At 36.4% G+C, this 25,518-nt stretch overlaps 1 protein-coding gene across 9 annotated transcripts in view; it reads right to left on the bottom strand.

Annotated features, from left to right (window-relative positions):
• Positions 1–25,518, bottom strand: part of LOC150107158 (small G protein signaling modulator 1-like) — a 568,327-nt gene that overhangs the window by 542,582 nt on the left and 227 nt on the right. For all 9 annotated transcript variants that reach the window (XM_090391669.1, XM_090391666.1, XM_090391674.1 and 6 more), the window contains exon 2: positions 25,456–25,499. In XM_090391669.1, the coding sequence (XP_090247795.1) occupies positions 25,456–25,499 (44 nt within the window). The remainder of the gene's footprint in view (positions 1–25,455; positions 25,500–25,518) is intronic.

Here is a 25,518-nt window from a genome sequence, read left to right as displayed (position 1 = left end):
CCTTTCACTCTGGCAACAATTTCTTGCTTCAGCATCCCACCTTCTCAGAGAAGCAACCTCTTGCTAACAGTATTAAATAACATCAAGAATAAATAAGACATTTATTAAATGTCAGCTATCCTTTTGGTAATTCAGACCACAAAACTTATATAAGTCTCCTATGCCAGTACAACCTTAATCCTGCTACTCTCAGGCTATAACAATACCAAATGGGATGAACTACAAGACTTCTACTCCTCCTTTCCTTAGACTAACTACTGTTGCAGAAATTTATTCCAACCAAATAACTCAAATAATTCTTACTGGTATGCAAACCTTCATCTTCCACTCCACCCATAAAACCAAGCCCACCATCCAAACCTTGGTTTTTCCAACAAATATGCACAAGTAGTTCAAGGAAAGAATTCAGTTGGTATCAACCTGGACACAGTCACCCTTATTTCCTACTCGACACATTGATTTTCATGTGATACTTAATTTTTATGACAGTGACTGCCGAAAATCCAGCTTCGCACATGGAATTAAAATTCTCTGAGCTTTTTCACTCAAAAGGGGATATTCATCTTTTACTGATATCCAAAATTCAGTTAATTCCATGCTGCTAAATTTTGTTTTCAATGTATTGTTGCAAGACAATTCAATAAAATTTTCTTCTTCTGCAGCAGTAAATTCAGATGGAGCACTAGCATTAAATGGATCTCGAATCCATGCAAATTTATCGATATTATCATTTTGAAAATATTTCTCAAACCAGGTGATAAGCTGTGATAAGTGTGCTTCAAAAATGGATTTCATACCTCGAGAGAAATCAACTCCACTGGAGGTCAAAAACTGTTGTAACAAGGGGAAACATTCTTTGCCTCCATCTTCATTCCTTTTCTTTTCTATAGTTTTAGTTTTTTTTTATAAAAGTTGAAATTTTCTCAATCGACTTTAAAAGGTGCATGCTGCATCCCTGCAGGGAGAGATTCAGAGCATTCATCTTTTCAAAAATATCATATAAGTATGCTAGTTTTAAATTTCCTGTCACAATTCAATCGTACGAGACAAAACATTACCACGAGAGAGCCATCGCGAAGTGCTGTAGTACAACAAAGACGTGCTCGGATCCCATAACTGCACATAGTTTTTTGAAAAACCTTGCCTTCAACGGCCGAGTTTTAATAAAGTTTACTACATTCACTACATATTCTAAGACCTGGTTCAATGTAGGACTCAGATATTTTGACAGGAGTGCTTCCCTGTTAATAATGCAATGGGTCCACAGTGCATCAAGGGCTTTGCTTCGAATAAGTGCCTGCAATCCTCCATAACATCATAGACATAGAAAGAGCACAATCAGTACAGACACAAATGCACTTAGTCCACTTCAAATTATTTTCGGATATAAAACTATCAAGGATCTCGAACAAGTCTTGGGCCTTAGCACCAACAGTGATACTTTTACAAAAGAGATGGTCTTCTCCAATGTTATTACCATCTATAAACCGTACATAGCAAATCAAGTGAGCATCATTATTATTATCTGTGGATCATCCAGCAGCAATCCAAATTCCTTCCCTTTTATTTTTTCAATTAATTGATCATTAATTGGTCCTTCGCTATATGCTGTATTCTGCGACTGATGGTGTTATTGGACAAAAACACTTTTGAAAGCAGCTTCCCAGGAGACTCACCGATCATAATGTTCACCATATATACAGCAGCCGGTAGAATGAGTTCTTCTGCGATGATATGAGGCTTCTTATATTTGGCGATTCTAAGTGCCACCTTGTAAGATGCTAGCAAAGCATTACTAAGTATTGACACCTTGCTTATAAAAACTACCTCTTTGTTGATTTAACTCTTTTAACTTTCTGGTAAGGGGTGCAAAAGGGTCAAAGCTATATAACTGACAGGAGACCTCCACATAGCCTTAAAAGGAATGTGGAGAACCGACCTGGGCTTCTGACCTAATGTCCAATCCTCACATTCTCGTGGTGCACCCTGTTGGGTATCTACCTGAATACTGAACGAACGAGGATGGGCTGGCAATTTGGGATTTAGCCGACCAAATTGTATTTTTATTGGCTTAAACTAATATACAAAATGATGGTACAATATAACAAAATTTCACGTCACCTAGTTAACACGTTCATTGCCAAGCTGAAATTGGAATTTCGTGTGGTGGCCAAATTTTTTTTACTTGATAGGGACACCCACACGATAACGCGTGATCGACCGAACGTTGAGAACTCGCATCACGCGATATCGCTTGATTGGCAATGAACGTGTTGGGTAAGGCCCACGTTGATTTCACCAGGGAACAAGGGCGAACAGCGAAAAGTCAGCTATTGGAACAAATCTGAAAGCACACTCCAACTCAACATCACCAGAGTTAAAGATCGGTATTATCAACATAAGAAGCCTGAATGGCAAAGAAATGGAGCTAGCTGAGGAATTAGAAAAGTACCAGATCGACATAATAGGGGTGACTGAAAAAAAAAAAAAAAAAAAAAACTGGTGAGATCTTTCTGAACAATAAATACAAAATGTTATATTCAGGAAATGACAATCAAGGAAAAGAAGGGGTAGCCATAGCATTTAACACAAAATATGAAGCTAATCATCTTGAATGAATGGCATGCAGTCTCAAATAGAGTGATGTGGGCAAATATCAGAATGGTGAATTGGACAATGAGACTTATTTGTGCCTATGGTCCCACAGAAGGTTCTACTAAGGTAGAAGTGGAGGAATTTTGTGAGGCTTTAGAAAAAGCAACTAACACAATGAAAAAGGAAAAGTTGGTCCTTGTTGGGGATCTCAATAGCAGATTAGAAAATGATTGTCAGACATACAAAAATATTTTGAGAAAATTTGGAGAAAAGAGCAAAGCTAATAATAATGGCAAATACTGTTGCATTTCTGCTCTGGACATGGACTGGTTATTGCTAACACCATGTTCCAACATAAAAATGTGCACAAATTCACATGGAGAGAAAAGGCAAGGAATAAGAAAAGTCTCATTGACTATGTTATTGTTGTTAGTGATGTTTTTCCCCTGGTGCAGGACACCAGAGTGTAGAAAGGATTTGAGATTGGAAGCGATCTCAAATTGTATTCCATATTGAAAAGAATAACATGAAAGAAAGTTTTAAAGCGAATAAAAGTTGAGCAGCTCTCAGATGTGAACTATAGACTAAAATACACAAAGATTATTGAAGAAAAAATGAAAGAGTTTGAGAACCTTAGAGATTCAGTGGCAAGCCTTGAAGAAAACCCTGATTCATTCAGCCAGACAGGCATGTGATGAGGCTGTCTGCAAGGATAGAAAAATCAGAACTCCATGGTGGACACAGGAAGTTAAAGAGGCAGTGAAGGAAAAGAAGAAAGTATATCAAAAGTTCCTGGCAAATAAGTCAGCTTGTGCTCTTCGAGAATACAGAGACAAATGCAAGAATGCTAAACACTGTGTAAAACTAGCTAAACAAAAGTCATGGGAGGACTTTGGCAAGAACATAGAAAATAAATATCAAGAAGGTGGCAAAATATTCTGGAGGTTGTTGAAGAAGCTTAGGAATGGAGGAAAAAGTGCTGTAAAAGGAGTTAGAGATGATAAAGGTGACATGAAAACAGGAGAAAAAGATATCCCTGAAGTATGGAGTAATTACTTCGAAAAATTGCTAATAAAAATAAAAATTGCTGGATAAAAATAACTCAAGAGGCATAGAGTCAGGAATGCATATCCATACTTGAAGTAGAAAAAGCCATCAAAGGCTTGAAATGTGGAAAGGCTGCAGTAGATGATAAATGCTGAAGTATGGTGGTATAAAAGTCTTACAATGGCTGCACTGCATAGTTCAGAAAGCCTGGACAGAGGGTCAAATTCCCGATGATTGGAGTAGAGCTCTAATAGTACCCACATATAAAAAGGGAAATAAAACTGAATGTGAGAATTACAGAGGTATTTCCCTACTGAGTGTTCCTGGCAAGATCTATGCAAGTATACTCGAGAAACGGTTGAGAAGAATTGTGGAAGAAAAGCTTGGTGAAGAACAAGCTAGATTCAGGCCAAATAGAGGCTGTCAGTATCAGATCTTCACTTTATGACAAATAGTTGAGAAAGCATGGAAATATAACAGAGATCTGTATTTAAGTTTTGTCGATTTGGAAAAGGCATATGACAAGGTGCCAAGAGAGAAGCTATTCAATATGCTACAGTTATATGGTGTCAATGGGGCATTATATCAAGCAATACTTAGTCTTTATTTGAGTTGTAAGTCAGCAGTTAGAATTGAAGGAAGTACAAGAAGATGGTTTAATGTTAAATCTGGTGTGAGACAAGGATGTACATTATCCCCTCTGTTATTCATTATCTATATGGATCACATTATGAAGGAAAGTGGTATTAAACATGATATCAGAATTGGAGATGTTACTGTGCGGACGATGTTATACTTCTAAATAAATCCACTACAAGTTTGCAAGATTCCCTGACTAAATTGAATAACTGTTGTAATAGATATAGTATGCATGTCAGCATTAAAAAGACAAAGACAATGAAATTATGTAGAATTGTTGAAAATGGCAACTATATTATGAACGGGGAACCTGTGGAACAAGTAAAACATTTCAGCTACTTAGGCACGATTTTTACTGAAGATGGTAAATTAAATATGGAAATAGACAACAGAATTAACAAAGCTGGTATGGTAGGAAGTCAATTGAATAAATTCATATGGAATGAGAGAAATTAGTCGGAACACTAAATTAGCTGTATACAAGACAGTGTTCAAACCAGTTTTAACTTATGGATCTGATAGCTGGGTCAGAAGTAAAACACTTGACCAAAGACTAGAGACCGCAGATATGAGAGTCCTGAGAAAGATTAGAAGCGTGAACAGATGGCATCAATGGCAATATCATATTAAAAACTAGGATATTAGGAAAGAACTTGACAATGTTGGCATCCAGGAATGCGTTAGCAGAGCTAATCTCAGGTGGTATGGTCACTTAAACAGAATGGGCGAGGAAAGATTAGAAAAACAATTGTTCTCTGCCAGGTTGGTAGGAAAACGACCCAGAGGAAGACAAAGATATAGGTGGATTGATATGGTACAAGGTGCCTTAGACGACAGAAATATAAGATCTGATAATGATAATATTGGAGTCTTGACAAGTAACAGATTGATTTGGAGGAAAATTGTAGATAGGAAGTTAGTAATGATGTAAATTTTTCATGTAGTACCTGACATGTACCCCTTGAGGGTACATGTCAGGAATTTGATGATGATGAACTTTCTGGTAAAGTAGTCACAAGATGTACTAACCATGCTGGGATGATTGGTTTCTAAATGGCATTTCAACTTACTTGGTAGCATGCATTCTGGTGCCAAAACTGTCATACACAGTACACACTGCGGCCTCCCTTCATCATTGACTTCTGTCGACATAAAACCAAAGTCCAAATAACTGTCATCATATTTTCAATATTTACGCTTCTTTACACTCTTGCCACTAACTGATGGTGTGCCCTCTTTATTTTCTCTCTCACAACACTTTTTACTGTTTAGTAAAAACGGATCCATTTTTAAAAATACATACAAAAAGAAATACTTCAAAAACTTCACTTGACTAAATCACAATATTCATTTGATACAATCTCCGAAAACTAATTCAACACTAAGACTACGCGAAACCGACAGCTATTTATATTCGAACACAAAGTACCGAGAAAGTTCAAGAAACTTAATTATTGTAGAGCACCATCTAGTAACCATTTGTAGAGGCTTCTGCAAACAGTTATTACTAAGTGAGTTACTGGTTTGCACCAGGTCCGCTAGATGTCTCGTACTATCAAATTGAATTGAAAATGGAAATAAAATTATGAAAATTTTATAATTGCGGCACCCCTGTGAGGAAGCCGCGCCACACACTCTGGAACCACTGGGTTAGAGCATCATGCTAATAACAAGAAGGTCATAGGTTCAATATGGCTAGGTATAGTTTTTGAAAGTCTGTAGGTGGTAGAGTGGACTTAATGCCTAGTGTAAGATCATCACTATGCATAATGGAGAATTTAAGTGGTTTTGAAAAGTCCTACATATGATCATTAAAGAAGGATCCCTTTTAAGCGCCTCCGTAGCGCAATTGAAAGAATGATGGTATGCTGCGCCCTTCAATTAGAAAAGCCCTAAGTTCGATTCTCGTCATGAGGAGAGGAATCTTTTTTTTTTTTTTTTCCTACTGAAGGTGAGTTAGCTGATTTCATATGGAGGTAGCTGGATTTTTCCCTCCCGGAAACTTGGGTTTTTTTCATCCCACATACAAACAAATTGGCCTTTAGAACACATGCAATTTACAGACAAAAAATACTAGTGGCGGTTCACTGTAGTTAAGTGGTAGAGATGGAGAGTTCTGGAGTGGGTGCCTTCCCTCGATGAGTCCATGAGTCTACATGACACCTCATCGAGATGTCACATAATAATAATAATTCTTTGCAATCTCTCATACTAATCTGAAATCTATCCTTTAGCATGGTAACCAACCTACATTCAACCAATCCTAAAGAAAGGAGAGAAAAGCCAGTTATCCAATGATCATCCCATTGCATTCACCTCAGTTTTATCCAGAGGCTGATCAGTGACCATCAATATGGACTCCACACACACTGACTCAATAGCAGATCTCTTTGCCGACATGATCGTCTGGTCAAAAGTTTTGGTGGTTGTCCTACATATTTTAAAAGCTGTTGACTGGGTCTGACACAAAAGCCTACTTACCGAATTATCATCATATGGTTTACCTTCCACACTTTGCAACTTGATTGCCAATTTCCTCTCTGGTCATTCACTGCATGTCATGATGGATGGCTTCTTCAGATTTCCCAACTAATACAAGACTCTGTACTTACACCCACTCTTTCTCCTATTCATAAATAATCTTCTATCACTGACCTCAAATCCCATCTACAATTCTACTGATGCATAGTGCATGTTATTCATCTTTTCTTTCAACAACTCCCTGTGACATCAATATATCCAGCTCTTCCATAATCAATGTCATAAATAATGATCTTGCTCACTTTCAGTGAGGTGAGGGCCATCTTGTCAACTTTAATGACACCAAAACACAATCTTAGTATCCCATGAGAAAGATGGCACTTCATCTTCTTTCATCTTTGATAATACGCATATCACCATTCAAGATCAGGCATTTCTTCTTGGATTGACATAAGTCTATCCTTTAAACTGGCAAACATATAACATCCATGGCCAAACTTTGCTTCCAAAACACCAGATTTGTTTTTTCATTCAAGACATTATTTCTCCTATTACTATGTAATTCCCAAAAGTACCCTACTTTAGAATATTGTTCTCAGATATGGAGTGATGCACCAAAAACCTCTCTAAAAATGTTTGAATCTGTCTGGAACAGGGTGATTTGATTAATTTGTGACCTTCTCTTACAGTCTCTCTTTCCAGTCACTATCAGACTTACTGTTTCCAATATGTGCCTCTTCCACGGGTATTATCATGGACACTATTCCACAGAACTGGCTAATACCATTCCTCCACTTTGCCTTCAACCTTAGAATATTAATACTTTAGAATATTGTTCTCAGATATGGAGTGATGCACCAAAAACCTCTCTAAAAATGTTTGAATCTGTCTGGAACAGGGTGATTTGATTAATTTGTGACCTTCTCTTACAGTCTCTCTTTCCAGTCACTATCAGACTTACTGTTTCCAATATGTGCCTCTTCCATGGGTATTATCATGGACACTATTCCACAGAACTGGCTAATACCATTCCTCCACTTTGCCTTCAACCTATAAACACACGAGCATTGCTAGTCAGAATTCATTCACTGCCCAGCTCCAAACATTCAAAACTAAACAAGGACTACAACCTTTGGCTATACAAAAAATATATATCATGGAAATTCCTCTTTCTTTTTAATTACTTTCCCATGGATAGCACCAATGTGCTATAGGTCTGACAACTTCTTGTGTGTGGGATTGCCATAAAAATAAATTAAAAAAAAAAAGCTGATATTTTCCTGGATTTCAAACCAGCATCTTCAGAACACAAACAAGTCACAACACAGGCAATATATCAGAAACAATTCAAATTATTATTATTATGACAGGCTACTCTAGAGTCCATAGACTCATTGAGGGAGACCCTAAACATCATGCCAAGAACTATCCGGCATTTGTGCAGTATCTATCATACTTTACTTTGAACTCATTCACAGTCACGGTACCCACAACAGACTCTGGAAACCGATTTCAACTCAATAACCACTCTCCAAGCAAAAAATCTACATCAACATCCTTGCTAACTATACTCTTGCTCAGTTTCCAAAGTTGGCCCATAGTTCTCCCACCACCAGACCTCTTCTGAAGAAATTCCTCTGTATTAATCTTGTAAAAATCCTTCAGTAATTTGTATATCTCAATCATATCACCCCTTTTCCACCTGTCAACCAAGCCATTTTCATTTGCCCAAAATTTCCAACCTATTCAAATCATTCTGTAAGTGCTGGACATCAATAGCATCCCAGATTGCCCTGCCTATCTTTGCATTATCAGCAAACAATTGAACATTTCTCATTAGATCCTTCCTAATTCACTACTGCTTGGACCCTACTCAAGAGCTATCTGGTGGAAGCAACAGCAGAATGTATTGCAAGGGTGAAGAAGTTAAATAGAGCAGGTGTGAAATGGATGAATGAAAGGGTAAGGCATGCAGTCTGGAAGAAGAAGAAAGTATTATGGAAAAAGCACAAGATGAGTGGTAACAACCAGTTGCATGAGAAATACAAAGAGCAGGCGAAGAAGGTCACTCGTGTGATGAGGTGTATAAATCCCACTTCCATTTTGCTATGCCCCCTTTCCTCCCTCCAATTGATGTCCCCATAGTTAAAATCTCCCATAATAATTGTTCGGTCTACACTCATTGTGCTGATTTACCAATATATGGCATCTACATCTTCCTGTGGTCTCTCTGGTCTACAGCAGCACCCAACAACGTATTTTGTCCTATTTGCCTCTATCTCACACCAGACAGCCTCAAATGAACCATCTCCCCAGACCTAATATTCTCTTTAAGTTATAATTTTGTTGGTTGTAATTCTTTAGCTATCATCAGCAATACCCACCTCCTGTCCTGTTCCTTCTACCCTCCCTGAGAATACAATACCCTTTACATTCTATCCCTGTAACTATATCATTTTCAGTCAACCAGGTCTCAGTGATGCCTATAATATTTGGCCAAGTTGAGCTTACCAATGTCAAAAACTTCTCACCCTTATTCCTGATGCTTCTTGCATTTGTGTACATGGATTTCAATGTCCCTTTGTACCCATAGTTACCCTTGCATAATGTCATTACCAACCCATTTAAATTGGGGACCTGTGAAATCACGTTTGCCATTGTATAATCATTACTGTACCCATGCTCATTTATCACAGGGGTGGCCAGACACATGCTAGATTTCATCCTCCCTAATATCTCTAGTTTCCCTGGTTTAGCACTGCCATACTCTCACTAAGCAACACTTTCACCAAACATCTAACTTCAAAATCATTCAAACGCAGGCATATACAAGTCTTTGCATCCATTAAACTCACTCCATACATCAATAAACTGCATATTTACAAGAAAATAGACAAAGTGGCCCTGAGAACACGTGCAATTTACAGACAAAAAAATACTAGTGGTGGTGGTGATGGACAGTAGATGGCAATGGTGTAGGTGATGATGGTAGTGGCAGTTTGCTGTAGTTGGTGGATTAACTGGTGGAGACAGAGAGTTGTAGGGTAGCTGCCCTCCCTTGATGTCCCTTGGAGGTGTTATGTAATAATAAAGCTATCAACACATCAAAAACCGACTTTGAGAGAGCTAAAAGCAGGAACTTGCATCCTGGCTAAACAGCAGCCATGCTTTCTGGTCTCTAGCCAAAACTATTGTCCAACACTACTCACACCATTATTAACACCCAGATGATACTACTGCATCATAACTGACAGAAAAAGCTTCCTTCTCTAATTCTTTCATGGATGATCATGATAAATGTCCCTAACCATTCCATACACTCAAAACCTCATTTGACCTTTTGTCAGAAAGAAATCAGAAAAATCCTGTCTAAAGTGGATACTAAAAAGTCTCCTGGCCCTGATAGCTTTCCTCCAATTGTTCTAAGGATCTATGCTCCAGAGTTGACTCCCACTCTGAGTCTCCTTTTTTACACTTTCTCATTCCACTGCAGTGGAAATTTGCACAGATACAACCTATTTATAAGAAAAGTGAAAAATCTTTACCATCAAACTACTGTCCAATTTCCCTCGCCGCAGTTCTTTCTAAAGCAATAGAATAAACCATTACTCCACCTCAATGTGCAATGGTTCTTTACACTCAACTTGTATGCAACCTTGAAGGCTCTTAACCAATAAATGGCTGACTATGTATTCTGTAATTTCTGTTAAATGGAGACCGATGAAATCCCGTTTGCCATTGTATAATCATTACTGTACCCATGCTCATTTATCACAGGGGTCGCCAGGCACATGCTAGATTTCATCCTCCCTAATATTTCTAGTTTCTCTGGTTTTGCACTGCCATACTCTCACTAAACAACTCTTTCTCCAAACATCTAACTTCAAAATCATCAGATCAACTAACCTATGTCTACCATCTCTGAACAAACACCTTGGAAAAGTTGGATGAATCCCAACCCTTGATATTTCCAAAGCTTTTGACCAAATTTGGCACAAAAGGTCTAAGTAAACTTCCATCATTTGGTCTGCCCCTGACTTTTGTAATTGGATAGCCAGCATTCTGCATCTGACTGGATGCTCACTTCAAGTGATTATGGAATGCTGCTCATCTTCTAACTATACAACTAATGTTGGGGATCCCATAAGGCTCAGTTCTTTTGCTCACCCAGTTCCTTCTATATATAAATGATCTACTCTAGCTGACTCCCTCAAGGGCTCACTTTACTGAGTATGGGAATGACAAACCCGAGGTACCTGATGTTGGACCATGCCTTAATTCATGTAATATACATCCGTTATATTATCTGTAAACTGGTCCCTCCCACTCTTTTTTCTTCTTGCTCCCCCCCCCATTCTATTAGAGTATTCGAGAGCAAGGAGTGAAGCTTTCATATTTTTGCTATTTTATTTCATCTTCTGCAGTGGGAGTCTGCCTCACCTAATTAGGCCTGCCTCGCAAGTCCCAACCGCCTGGCCAACGTGGGATAAACTGAGGACCAAAACTTCCCAGATCTGTGGAAAGGGTCTCTGCAACCTACCACTTTTTTTTTTCTTGCAGTGACTTCACTTCACAATGCTGATATAGTTGTGGCTAATAATACCATGCTGCATTGGTTGTCATGCAAAATAATCAGAGCCACATTCAGGGCTTAGGCAGAGGGTCCTGTTCGATAAGTATATTACAGTCTCAAACAAAAGTCAGTGATATTGTGAATGAGGAATACAGAAGGTATAGGATTAATCTTAGAAGGGAATTTTACATAAGCACATGGAATGTTTGGAGTCTACAGATGAATACGCTTGATATTGTCTGATAAAGAGTTATAAAATTGACATCATGGGAATTATAGAGACCAGATGGAATGGAGAATGTCAGTTATAATCTCATTAATGACAGGATACTTTGTATTAGACTTAAGGCTCATTCTACCAATTTGTCAAATGTGGTAGTTTATGCACCTCCACACAGATCGGCCTGATGAAGAGAATGAAGAATTCTATGAAAACTTACAGATTGTTTTGGACTCCAACTGAGGAGAGATGTACTTTACATCTTAGGGTACTCTAATGCAAAAGAGTATGAGAGTTAGGCCTGAGTGTAGCATGTTTGATCTGGGTGAAAATAACACCCGTGATGAAAGATTGTTGGAATTTGTCCACGCTAACAGATTAGTTATTACCTGCTTCCAGAAACACCTATGACAGACCTATATTTGGACATCACATTCATAGGTCAACACTACATTGATTACATCCTGGCTCTCCAACAGTGGAAGACAAGCATTTTTGATATGCATACTTGCCCTGGAGGAGACTTTGGTACAGACCATCAGCTAGTAAGAACCAAAGTAGGCCTAAGACTGAAACCCTCCAAGTCAGGCACATCCCACTAGACTGGATATCAGAGTAATTCATAGCAGGTTCACAGAAAAAACATCAACTAGGTTGGACGATTTTTTTTTTTTAAGACAAGTGAGGAAAACTCACTGGAAAAGCTTTGGAAAGTAGTCAAGGTTATAATACAGGCTACAGCTGAGAAATACCTTGGCCCAATGAAAAGACCAAGAGATCTACGGATATAAGATTCAACATGGGATCTAATCAAAAGAAGGTGGATGGAGAAACAAGGAGACATGGGGACTGAAGAATATAAGAGATTACATAGAGAAGTGAAAAGAGCCAACAGGTAGGGCAAAGAAAACTTTATGCTGATACATATGAAGAGATAGGTGAGGAGGCAAAATTATAAAGTGATGTTTCATTTAGTTCATGATCTAAAGCAAAAGTTTAAGCCCAAATTGAATGTCACCAAAGAGATTTGATTTGGGCTTAAATATCTTATTGCTATTAAGCAGTTAAACAGCTTAACAGCAATAAGGCCTGGGTGTAGATGGAATTCAGGCAGAGTTAAAGCTACAGGGGATGGAGGGATAAGAGTTTTTAATAGATAGATAACAAGGATATAAGAGACAGGAGCAGGGTTTCCCAAACTGTATTCCATGGAAGGTGAATAAGTGTTCTGTGAGAAGTTCTCCTAAAATTTGTCATTTTAGTTTTCTAAGCATTTTTCATGAATAATATTTTATAGTGGAAATATTCTGAGGAGAATAATATTCATGAATATGTTGAAAAGCTCAGACCCAGAATGCCTAATAACATCTGTGTAGCAAATGTTAGTGACCAAGCCGTGTATTTTTAAACGTGGAAGTATTCATGAATTATTGTTAATTTTCACACATCGAAATCTTTCAACAATCGGGAAAGAGAATACTGCTGTTTATGACCAATCATAAAAATTGCCTGCAAGCTGATTACAACAATGGGCAGCATATCCACTTTCTCAAAACTGAAAGAAATAACATGTGTGTTGCAAATGTTAGTGACCAATCATCAGCAAGGAAGTATAAAGAAAATTTTTCCATTAAAATTAAAGATCAAGGTAGTCTGTATCCAGTTCTCAAATCTAGTAATACTGAATACTTACTTCGCAAGCTCGTATTGCAGGGTGAAAGTTTCAAAACCATAGTGCCGTGATTTTTTAAAAGTAATAGGCCTGCAGATTTAATTATTAATATGAATAAGAGACAAAGGGCTTTGTTTAATTTTGGCATTAAGAAATCTCTTATTGAAGGTGTTTGTGACGCAACACATAGTGAGTGATAAACCACCAGCCTACAAAGCGATCTCCAGGATGTACAAAAGGAGGGGAAAACTACCAGCACACAGGAGAAAAAGTCTGCATTCACTCCTAAGTACTTATAATATTATTAAAAATTTTTGGTGATCAGAATGGGATATGTCAACGAAATTCAGCACAAATTAATTTAATGTTTATGTTTAATTGATTTTTAATTACACTGGCCAACACAATTTTTGCTGACTTTTATATGAGACTTGTTTTTTACTAATTTGAGTGCGCTGATTTCAAATATCAAACCCATTTTTCTCTATCACGTCAGGTTTTTCCTCTATGGCATTTTCTTTTTGCTAATTTGTAAGTTTTTGATAGTTTTAAGGAGGCAATACTATTTAGAGGATCAAAAAAATCGATTTTTTAATATTATTTTCTGAAAGTATGTACTTTTAAAAATCTGTTCCTAACTTTTTATCAAGAAATTCAAAAAATTCCCGAAGATATAACCTATTATTCAAAGCGGTGCGCAGATCACAATCGGAGCGCTCACTGCTCTCGCTTGTTAGTAAACGAATAAATGCGTAAGAATCTGCAATGGCACGTACTGGCGCTTTGAATGCGAGAGAGGCCAATAATTAGATACATAACTACTTAATAATATTCATTAAAAATTACAAGAATATTTATAAAAAAATAACAATTTTACTTACACGAGTTTCAGGGAATAAATTTTTGTTTGTAGCAATTTCTGCTGTGTGTTCTGTTTTGGCAATCCCTTTGATTACTCCAACAGTAGTCGGCCATCATGTAAGAATCCCATCTTCCTTGATACCGATCTTCCATAGTTTTTAAGTCTTGATGAAATCTTTCGCCTTGTTCATCGCTTACAGCACCTAAATTCTCGGGAAATCTATCAAGATGACTGTATAGGAAATGAAGCTTTATGCTCATTGTAAATGAAGTCCGGGCCTCTTTCTCAATTTCGTTCAGAGAGTTGATGAAATTTGGGTCTCTCATTAAAGTTCTAATTTGCGGTCCATCAAATACACCGGCTTCAATTTTTTCATAACTAAGTCATGGAAATTTTTCACATATGTATTGGAAACAGTCACCTTGTAAATCTAAAGCTTTAACATACTGCTTCATAACACCTAGTTTGATGTGTAGAGGTGGAAAAATTATTTATTCTCTGTCAATTAAAGGTTAATTTATAACATTCTGTTCTCCAACATTTAACACGTTCATTGTCAATCACGCGATATCGCGTGGACGTCGCTATCAAGTAAAAAAAATTTGGCCACCACACGAAATTCCAATTTTCAGCTTGGCAATGAACGTGTTAAGGATATTCTAAGAGGCCAATGTTTCTGACTCCAGTGTTGGCTTCTAGCTCGACTATCCCAGAAGCATAGAAAACACGGAAACTTTGAAAGCCAAGTAAAAATTTCACCATTTTAAGATCCACACAGATGATCCAGTTATGGTCTGTATATTTTAATAACTTCAGAACCTTTTTAATGTCCTCATATGTTTCCTTTAAGTGGACTGAATAGCCAATAGGAATTGAGCCATATACATTCCCATTGTGTAGTAAGACACACTTGACACTTCTGCTTGAACTGTCGATAAATAAACGCCACTCATTTGGATGATATTGTACAACACTCATTTCAATTAATAAACCTGACACATTGTTACAGTAAACAAACCCACACTCATGTTTAATATATTGTACAAGATTACTTTCCCTGCTACGATAAAAAGTTATCTTCGTATCTTGCTCCAGTAAGTTTTTTCATTTAATCTTGAAGCTAACAATTCCGATGATTCCTTTGATAGGCCCAAATCTCTTACTAAGTCATTCAATTCCGCTTGAGTAAAATGTTGCGGTCCAGAACTAGAAATTAAATTTTCATTGTCTAAATCAACATCCGTGTCTTGCTCCTCAAGAACATCTGGCATATTCCGATCATGCTCGTTCTCAAGTAAAGGAAGTCCTTTATAAATTGGCACGGCTATTTCATTGGAATGAGCAACTGGTCGAATTGCTGAGTCAAGATTTGGATACACAATTTTTTTCTTATTCTTATTATAACCAGGAGTCTGAACTAAACAAAAATAGCAGTCATCTACAGGATTTTTCGGTTGGCGCCAAATCATTGGAATGCCAAAAGCTAATTTTTGGCGTTTTCCCTTGCTCCAGAGTCGTAAATTTTCTACACGACTTACACACTTTATTTGGAGCCCATGACTTGTCCTGATCTGCAATTTTTACGTCAAAGTATACAAAGTACACTTTCTTAACAAAATCAATGATATTTGTCCTTTGACTGGGAACAGTAAAGCTGCCACAAATGTAGCAGAAGGAATCTACACTATTGACACAATTTCGAGTAGTAGACATGATGTATTTTCTTCACTGCCGACTAGCATGCAATTAACAAGACAAACAAAACCAGAGACTTTATTGAAATTTTATAAGCGCTCATCATACTTTCACGATCGATTAAGGATTAACTGATTTCTATCGTTCTTTGTCCGCTATGACGTATATAGCATTCATTTGTTTTAGGCAGTTGTCATCGCCTACTTTTCATCACCTAAATGTATTAGGTTGGTTATTGGCCTCTCTCGCATTCAAAGTCCAGTACGTGCTGTTGCAGGTTCTTTACGCATTTATTCGTTTACTAACAAGTGAGAGCAGTGAGCGCTCCGATTCTGATCTGTGCACCGCTTTGAATAATGGGCTATATCTTCGGAATTTTTCAAATTTCTTGATAAAAAGTTAGGAACAGATTTTTAAAAGTACATACTTTCAGAAAATAATATTAAAAAATCGATTTTTTTTGATCCTCTAAATAGTACTGCCTCCTTAAAAGTATCAAAAACTTACAAATTAGCAAAAAGAAAATGCCATAGAGGAAAAACCTGATGTGATAGAGAAAAATGGGTTTGATATTTGAAATCAGCGCACCCAAATTAGTAAAAATCAAGTGTCAGATCATAATCAGCAGAAAATTTTTTTTTTTTGTTGGCCAGTGTTATTAATTATTAATTAATTAATAATAAAAATCGTCTAAATTAACAATTAATTATTAATTAATACATTACAAAATAACCAAGCTGTTGCATGAAAATTTCTGGATTTGTGAAGTGTTCCATCGCAGGAAAAGTTTGAGAAACACTCGCCTAGAGACTGGAAAAAGTTAGTTTTTATACCATTACATACAAAGGGAGATATTGAAGGTGTTTGTGATGCAACAGATAGTGAGTCATCCACCAACAGCATACAAAGCGATCTCCAGGATGTACAAAAGGAGGGGAAAACTACCAGCACACAGGAGAAAAAGTCTGCATTCACTCGTAAGTACTTATAATATTATTAAAATTTTTTGGTGATCAGAATGGGATATGTCAATGAAAATCAGCACAAATTAATTTAATGATGTTTATGTTTAATTATTAATTAATAATAAAAATCAGCTAAATTAAGAATTAATTATTAATTAATACAGTACAAAATAACCAAGGTGTTCAATGAAAATTTCAGGATTTGTGAAGTGTTCCGTCTTAGGAAAAGTTTGGGAAACACTGGCCTAGAGACTGGAAAAAGTCAGTTTCATACCATTACATACAAAGGGAGATATGAAGGAGTTCAAAACCTATTAGTTTAATCTCTCATGCAAGAAAATAAAAATCGTTCTAAATAGGGTTGAGGCCAAAGTCAAGGCAGAGCTGCCTGAGGAACTAGCAGGTTTTAGGAAAGGTAAGGGTACCAGAGATCAGATCTTTTGTCTTACACAGATCATAAACTCCCTATGGTAATGTGTTTCATAGACTACTCTGAAGTTTTTCACCGTGTTCAGCATGTGAAACTGTGATAAGTAATGAAAAAGAATGGGTTTTCCTCAACACACTATCAGGTAGATAGCTAACTTGTACAGGGAGCAAGTAGCCATGGTAAGAATAGGTGTTGGATTAACTGATTGGCTTCAGATTAGAAAAGGAGTTAGGCAAGTAGAAGACATGAATTAGGATAGGTGATAGATTGATCAGTAATCTGAGTTCACTGATGATACAATACTCCTATGTAATGACAAGGAAGAATTAGGACAAATTCTTGACAAAGTTAATGAGATCAGTAAGAACAGAGGATGAGGATTTCAACTCAGTCCTACAAGACAAAGATTATGGTTCTCAAAGGAAATACAGACAGTGAAGCTCCTGAGAACAAGTATAAAGCTCCTGAATGTACCTTAACCCTGCGGAGTTTGCGGTCAAAAAAATTGCACCTTGGGCAGCATGTATCCGAGAGATACGTTCATTACTAGTATGTGCTGAAATGCAATAAAACTTAAAAAAAGCTGCAAATATAACACATGATGGTTTATTTATTTTCAATTACAATCTAGAAATTATTGAACAAAGAAATATAAAGAATAAAAATTTTTGTTACAAAATAATGCAAACATGGATAATGAAAGAAAATAAAACTAAACAAGCACATTTAACATTAATTAATCAGAATCTTCAACAATTGTATTTACAAAATGGTCATAGCAGTCATCGCAAACAATAATTTATGCTCGTTTTGAATGCATAGCATGTAAAACATCTTTTTCTTTTTGTTGAGGGAGCCGTATCTATGTTGTCGTTAGAATTTTCTTCAAATTGTGTCTGAAATTGATGAAGTTTCAGGTGTAAAGGCTTATATACACCTGTAGAGATTTCTGAATGCCTTTTTATTTGTTCCGACACTAACTGCATTACAAGATTTCTAATAAATATTCTGCACCGTATTTTCACATTGTTGTTCATCATTGATTGTTGGGATGTAAACCAGCTAGATATAAGAGGTCTAAAAGAGACCTTGGAGACTGGCTATCTGATAGTTATCAGCAAGTTGTGTATGAGGGAGCAATAATATCCAGGAAAAGGAAAGCCACTAGCGGTGTGCCTCAGGGGTCTGTTTTAGGGCCATTACTGTTTAACTTGTATATTAATGACATTGGCGAAGATTTGGATGGAGATATTCAGTTATTTGCAGATAATGCAAAGTTGGGACGAACCATGAAGAGTAGAGAAGATGTTGTGACCTTACAAGAAGACTTGAATAAATTGAGTGATTGGGCACGGGAATGGGGATGCGAGTTCAATGTTGCAAAATGTAAGGTTTTAAAATTTGGGAAACAAAGATGGGATGCAGAATTTATGGTTGGTGAGGATATACTGTCAGAGGTGGAGGAAATAAAGGATCTTGGGAAGATAGTGAATAAGGATCTGAAATTTAGGGGACACATTGCCAAAATTGTGAAGACAGCACAAAGGCTTCTGGGATGATGCAGAGGACACTGACTTGTAGAAGTAGGGAGATTTTCCATTGTATAATGCTTTGATTAGGCCACACGTGGACAACTATGCCTAGATTTGGTCACCTAGTTTTCAGAAGGATGAAGAGATGTTGGAAAGGGTCCAGAGGTGACTGACTAAGGTAGTTTCTGACCTCTGGAATGTCGAATATGAGAAAAGATTGAGAAGATGCAATTTGCAGAGGCTGATGGATAGAAGGAAGAGGGGAGATATGATAGAGACCTACAAGTTAGTAAGAGGTTGTTACAGGATCAATGTTGGAGAAGTTCTACAGAAAACAGTGGGAGATCAGGGGAGAACCAGAGGTTATCCCTGGAAACTGTATAAAGAGAGTATGAGAAGGGGAGTGAGAAGAAAGTTTTTTGCACATAGAGTTGTGAATGATTGGAATGCCTTGCCTGAGAGTGTGGTGTCTGCAGAGAATTTGAGTGTGTTTAAAGAGTGGTATGATGAGCTACGTGTATGATAATAGGACCTCCTAGATGAGTCTTTGGCTCCATGGGATTTTGGGTGATAAAATAATAATGATTTCAATTCTGGTTTGAGATTTACTATTCGTTTAGCATCTCTTTCTCTTGAATACTGGTTTGAAATAGAATCGATGTATTTATTTGTATATAATAAGATTAGATCAAAAATATCATCTGTGATAAAGCAATTCCAAGTTTCAAGTTCTGTCTCTTGGCATTTTTTGCATTTGGCTGAACTAACAGAAGTTGATAAAATATTTTGCGACTGTCTTCTAATGTGTCTTCTTATTGGATTTTTCCCTCCATTTTGATTCTTTATCCTTTCCAAGAAAATACTCTTTATTTGTGTCTAATTCATCTTCATTAGAAATATCTTGTTGGTATCCGAATCTTCTGAACCAACTTTCATATAATCTTCTAAATCACTTTCATCTTCGCATTCGACTCTATCATTCTCATCATCAGACTCAAGTAACATTTGCTGAATCTCTTCAACATCTGATGGATTATCCAATTGATATTTTCAAGCCATTTTCAAAAGTAAATAAAAAAAATAAAAATAAAAATAAAAAAAAATACTATACTGACATCGGAGTTAGAGGTATCTCTCAGATACAATTTACTATCAAATATCACACACCTTTACATAACACGTGTTAAACCAAACTGACGTCATAAACAGTTCGGAATAATATCACTCATAACATACTCATGTGCAGCTAGTCATTACCTCTAAGCTACACAGTGAATATGTGTAAGAATATTTATATTAAAACAATTTGTTTGCATCTGTCAGATCAGCCCCGCGACTTCCGCAGGGTTAATGGAGAAAGAATTGAGGAAGTCAGCAAGTTCCCATGTTATTAAATGTAAAGAACTGGTGTTCAGATGACATCGAAAGAATATTAGGAATGGCTAAAACAACAGTCAGAAACTTGTCTAAAATCTGAAGGATAGATTGTATCTCCATGGGAACAAAGTTGAGGATTTTGGATGCATCTGTTTTTTCAACAGCAGCTTTTGCTTATGGATGTGAGACTTGGAACCTAAAGAAGTCTGAGAAAAAGGATAGCTGCTTTTGAGATATAGTGTTACAGAAGGCTGTTGAGGATATCATATACTGAAAGGTAGACAAATGGATGGATGCTAGAAAGAATTGGTAGAACTTTAAGGCTCCTTAAGGATACTGACAGAAGAAAGTTTAAATACTTTGGACACATTGAAAGGATAGAAGCAGGACTTCTCAAAATAGTAATAGAAGGTAAAAGTTCCTGGAAAAAGAGGAAGGGATGTCCAGTATACAATTTTGCTAATGACTGCACATTACACTCCTCCTTTTCACTTGACAAACTTTGCAAAGCACAAATCATCACAGCCTGCACCACTTTAACCTCTACTACCATAAATTCTGATCTTCAAGATATTTGTTACTGAGATTTGGATAACCTTATCAACTTCGCAGAATACTAGCAAAACACTGCTCTGCATTATTTTCCATAAAAAAAAACTCTTTTCTTCTAGTCTTACACTAGACATTATCCAAATCTCTATTCAAGATGAGATTTACCTTTCTTGGGATAACTCAAATCTCTCTTGGCAAAAATGAATTACAAATGTTGCCTTTCCGCATCCAAAAAAAAAATCAGGATTTTCTCTTTTGCTCAAGGTACTGCTTTAACTACAAACAGCTAACCTCATACAAATCACAAATCTGTCTGACCATTGAATAGTGCTCTCACATCTGGGGTTAAGAGCTCCCTAAAAAGACTGGATTATATACAGAAAAGGGCAGCAGTTAGATTGACTGATGTCATGTCTCCCCTCTCAAACTAATATATTCCACTCACTTTCACACAAGCATTCTGTTTCCATAGCCTGCATCTTCTATATATACTTCTATGGCTGCTGTTCATCAGCATTGGCATCAATAATTCTCCCATCTTCTGTGTGCACCAGCAAATCAACACACTCTCATAGTTCAAATCTAACCTCACAGAACAAATTTCCCCTCTTCATCAATCACCCACAACTTTTCAAGTCAAAGGTGAACAAATTCCTTCATACTCATCCATGGTATTAGTGTATTATAGGTTAAGCAACTTGTCATAGATGGGTTTTCCATAAAAATAAAAAACATCCATAATGGTGGCAGGCTGTCCCAGAAGGCAGCAGTGGAAGGGATGATCGATGAAGAGGAGAAATTTGTTCTGTTAGTTTGGGGTTAAACCATGAGTGGGTGTTGATTTGCTAGTGCACATAGAGGATGGGAGAATTATTCAGCCTCTCTTTCTCATGTCATTCATTATTGCATTTCTCAATTCTGCATTATCATAACTATGCAATACATTATCTACCTCTCACACTTTTCTGCTGCTCAATCTCCAACAGTGACATCAAATCTCTTGCCCTCCAATTCAGGCAATTTTTACAATCCATCACTATTATCTCATCCATATTCTCGCTTCATTCATCGTTATAACTACACACTACTGTTTATCCAGACAAATGCTCCTAACATTCTATTCTGCACACACCATTAATCCTCAAATCTCTATACAAGGTGTGACAATTTAATTCCCAGAAAGCACCTGTAAAAAAACCTACATTCAAACCTATACATTACTGGCTACTATCGCCTTCGAATTAGTCCCCCTTGTACATTTATACACTGGTTTAGACAGTTTAGACAGAAAGTAATTTTTATTACTTTCTCTAACTTCTACTCTTGTTTATCTCATACCAGTTAGCCTTTCATAGCCCCTACTCACTCCTTATTTTTCATACCTTCCACCTTCTCTATTACTACCTCTCTCCAAGTACCCTGCCCTCACTTGACCTTTACCAATGCCATCTATCAGAAATGCTACATCTCCAGTCATCTCAGCTAATGTTCAATCAACTGCCATCTCTCATTCCTCATTCTCAAGAACCTAACCACATATCAAAACCCAGTTCTACCCAATATGTCTACATTTAATTGAGACATGAACTTTCTCTCTGTCATGTTTTTATCTGACAGGAAGGAGACATACTCAATACCTAATAATGAACATGTCTGTCTCATATGATATCATGCAAAATGCAATATTTAAACAGTGGTGGACTGGGCAAAGTGTTTCAATGAAACAGAGACCTCCATAAGTGAAAGACAGAGCATATTATATACATATATATCAGCAAAAAATAAAAAATCAGCTAACGCCTTTTTATTCCCGTATACGGGGAGTAGGCGAGGCCATTTAGCCCTATCTAACTTTTGGAGACTGAGTGGGCAGTTCAATCTCCACTGGTACCAATCAGAGATAGATGGCCCAAGGTTATCACTAATTAAGCTGTACACAGTGAAGAGAGACGGCTCAAATGTGCCGCCATCTCGTGGTCCCTAACACAATATATTTTTAATGTCTGAAATAATGTGGGTTCTACGGTCGATTTTCTTCAGTTTAAGGGACGAAAAACCCGCTTGCTCGTGCCAGAGATTGACTAACTCAGGAACCGGTCGAAAAAAGGCTTAGAAAAATTTCCTCTAGTCACTGACTAGGCTCGAAACCAAGTCTTCCTTCGTGCGGCCAAACACCGTGGTATGCAAACGCCACATCCACTGAGCTACAAAACCCTTCAGATTACAAACTCTTCACATGCTGTCACGAATAACTTAGGCAAGATTTACTCTAAGTTTACAATAAAATTCATAATCAAAACTACATTATCTTTTTTCTCCTTTTATCTCTCTGTAGACAGTACCTCTATCCTTGATTTAATAAACCAAAATAATGTGCTGCCTTATCAATCTTTCAACAAGCATTATTACCAGACCTTAATCTGTCAGAAACAAAACTATTTCTGAAAATTCTGATCACTAGTGAAGTGATTAGGAAACTGAAGAGACTGCAGTCATTGCAAGACTTAACCTAAAAACGGAAAAGATTGCTTATTTATAGAGAGAGGTAGAATATTAAGAATATATTTTTTTAATAAGGGTTAATTAATCATAAAACACTGAAATCTCAAACATTACAAATTCCATATCATGGTGGACATTTTTTTTGTACTTTATGACTTTTTTTTTTTTTTAATTTGAAACTCCTAGTACAATTAAATGGCAGCCAGTTATTGTGAAAAAAAGTTTTGTTTTCTAGTGTTTATTAAAACACCAAGTTACCAAACTTGTGACTACTATCGTATTATATATATTTTTTAAAATTTTATCAGTTCAATTATTGTTTATTAATGCTTTGCAAGTTCATATACACATTATTCATCCAGGTGGCTACCCAGAAAGAATATGCTGCCCTTCCAGGTTGACATATGTTACTGGCTAGCCATTTGGCACATAGCATGGGTGCCATTCTCGTCCTATGTGAATATTATGTATGCAGTAAATAATAATAATAATTTAGGTTTAGAAATATATATATATATATATATATATATATATATATCAAAAAGAATAAATGAAGAATTTAAAATAATTCAGTAGTATATTTGAGAAATATTTGCAGCTAAGATCCACAACCACCAACTTAATGTTCCAGCACTTGATCTATGTTTATAAAAATTTTTTAAATTCCACCAGAAAACCAAATTGCAAGATGGTGGCGGGCGGTTAGGTATGGTTACTAATCGTGGTGGAGACAGAGTTGTAGAAGTAGGTGCCCTCCCTCAATGAGCCCTTGGAGGTGTCATGTAATAATAATAATAAAAATATAAACTTACCTTCTAAAAGGAAAATATGCTCAATGTGTTCTTTCTAAAGAGAACAATGACAACTACCTATTGTAAGAAAGAATAAGACACCAGGATATATACATACATACACTTGTTTAAAAGTATCTTTAATAGGATTGAAAGGAAGATATTGACAGTTTTGCAATCAGTTTTCTAACAACATCTTTAGGATAAAAAAAAGCACTAGAAACAAATATTAAATAAACTATGAAGACTGACATACAGCAGTTTAAAAAAGAAAAAAAAAGCAACTCAAAGATGAAACCAAATCAATTTTTAGTGATTTTAAAACCAGCTATTTTTAATAAAATAACTCACTTTGGGGAATTTACACTTGGTTACTAATGCTTTATTCTAAAGATACCATCAGATAACTGACAGTAAAACATGTTGAAGATTTCTTTAAACCCAATTAAACATTTTTAATTAATGTATATCCCAATACCTTACTCTTTCATAATCCATCCTTAAAAAAAAAAAAAAGTTGCAATAAAATAATATATATGCACAAGGGCACGCCAAAGGTATTTGCCACCTGGGTGCAAACTTTTATCGGCCATCCCTAATACTGCATTGTATAATCCAAATTAGATATTAGCTACATAAAATGCCACCCTATCAATGTTGCCGCCTGGGTGCGGTGCATTCTTTGCACCCTCGGGTTAGCACAGCCCTGTATATGCACATATATTAATGCAACCTTTCGGTAGTAATCTTGCAGCATTTCCCTGATGGTAATCAACATACATCATACCAGTGTATTCTGGAATTAAAACAAAAAGCCTTTGTAAAAGTAATTAAATACTGACCTTTGAGAGATTTAAAAAAAAATGGAAACGTTTCTTTTTGTTTGTATGTTGAATTTATCACCAAACCTATAATATCAATGCATTTATTAATTAAACATTATGGCTAACTTGAAAAAATAAATGTCAGTATCGAATGAGTGCAAACTGAACCATAAACGGAGTGATATTCAGTCCCTAAATCATCACCTCCAAGCAGAAATGTGGCAATTTTTTTTATTTTTTTCAATGTGAGAGAAAATATGAATTATTAAATATTTATTTCTACGGGTATGCCGGTTTTCCCCGCATGTTGTGGTGGTTTGCACGACAGTTTCTACTGAGGGGCAGGAGACACAAATATGGAAAATAATTCATGTGATCTTATTGTAACAAAAGCGTCTGCCTTGTTTCAAATAACTAGGCGACTCCGATACTGAAACTACTTTTATTTGCAAAATTAATCAATCAGTGATAGTTGAAACAATCATGTTAATTCGTCCCAGGTGTCTAACTGTGTGATATTCATAACCTAGATGGTTTAGTGCAAACAGAAATATCAGAGGAGCAATAACACAGTGGAGTGCACACAGCAACTAAAGCAATTAGAATACTAAATTCATACATGATTTTGATTTGTTCAACTCAATTTTAATTACATTATATTTAATTATACTATATTATAGATACATATAAACATTCACCTCTTTCTTGACCATTCGAAGTAGAGTTTCGTGATATTCTTTTTCTACAAAATAACGAGAAGA

The sequence above is a fragment of the Typopeltis vanoorti genome, chromosome 4 (genome assembly GCF_054136105.1).
Source record: "Typopeltis vanoorti isolate ZY-2024b chromosome 4, IOZ_Tvanoo_1.0, whole genome shotgun sequence".
Taxonomy (NCBI): Eukaryota; Metazoa; Arthropoda; class Arachnida; order Uropygi; family Thelyphonidae; genus Typopeltis; species Typopeltis vanoorti.
This window is presented reverse-complemented; position numbering and strand designations above follow the sequence as displayed.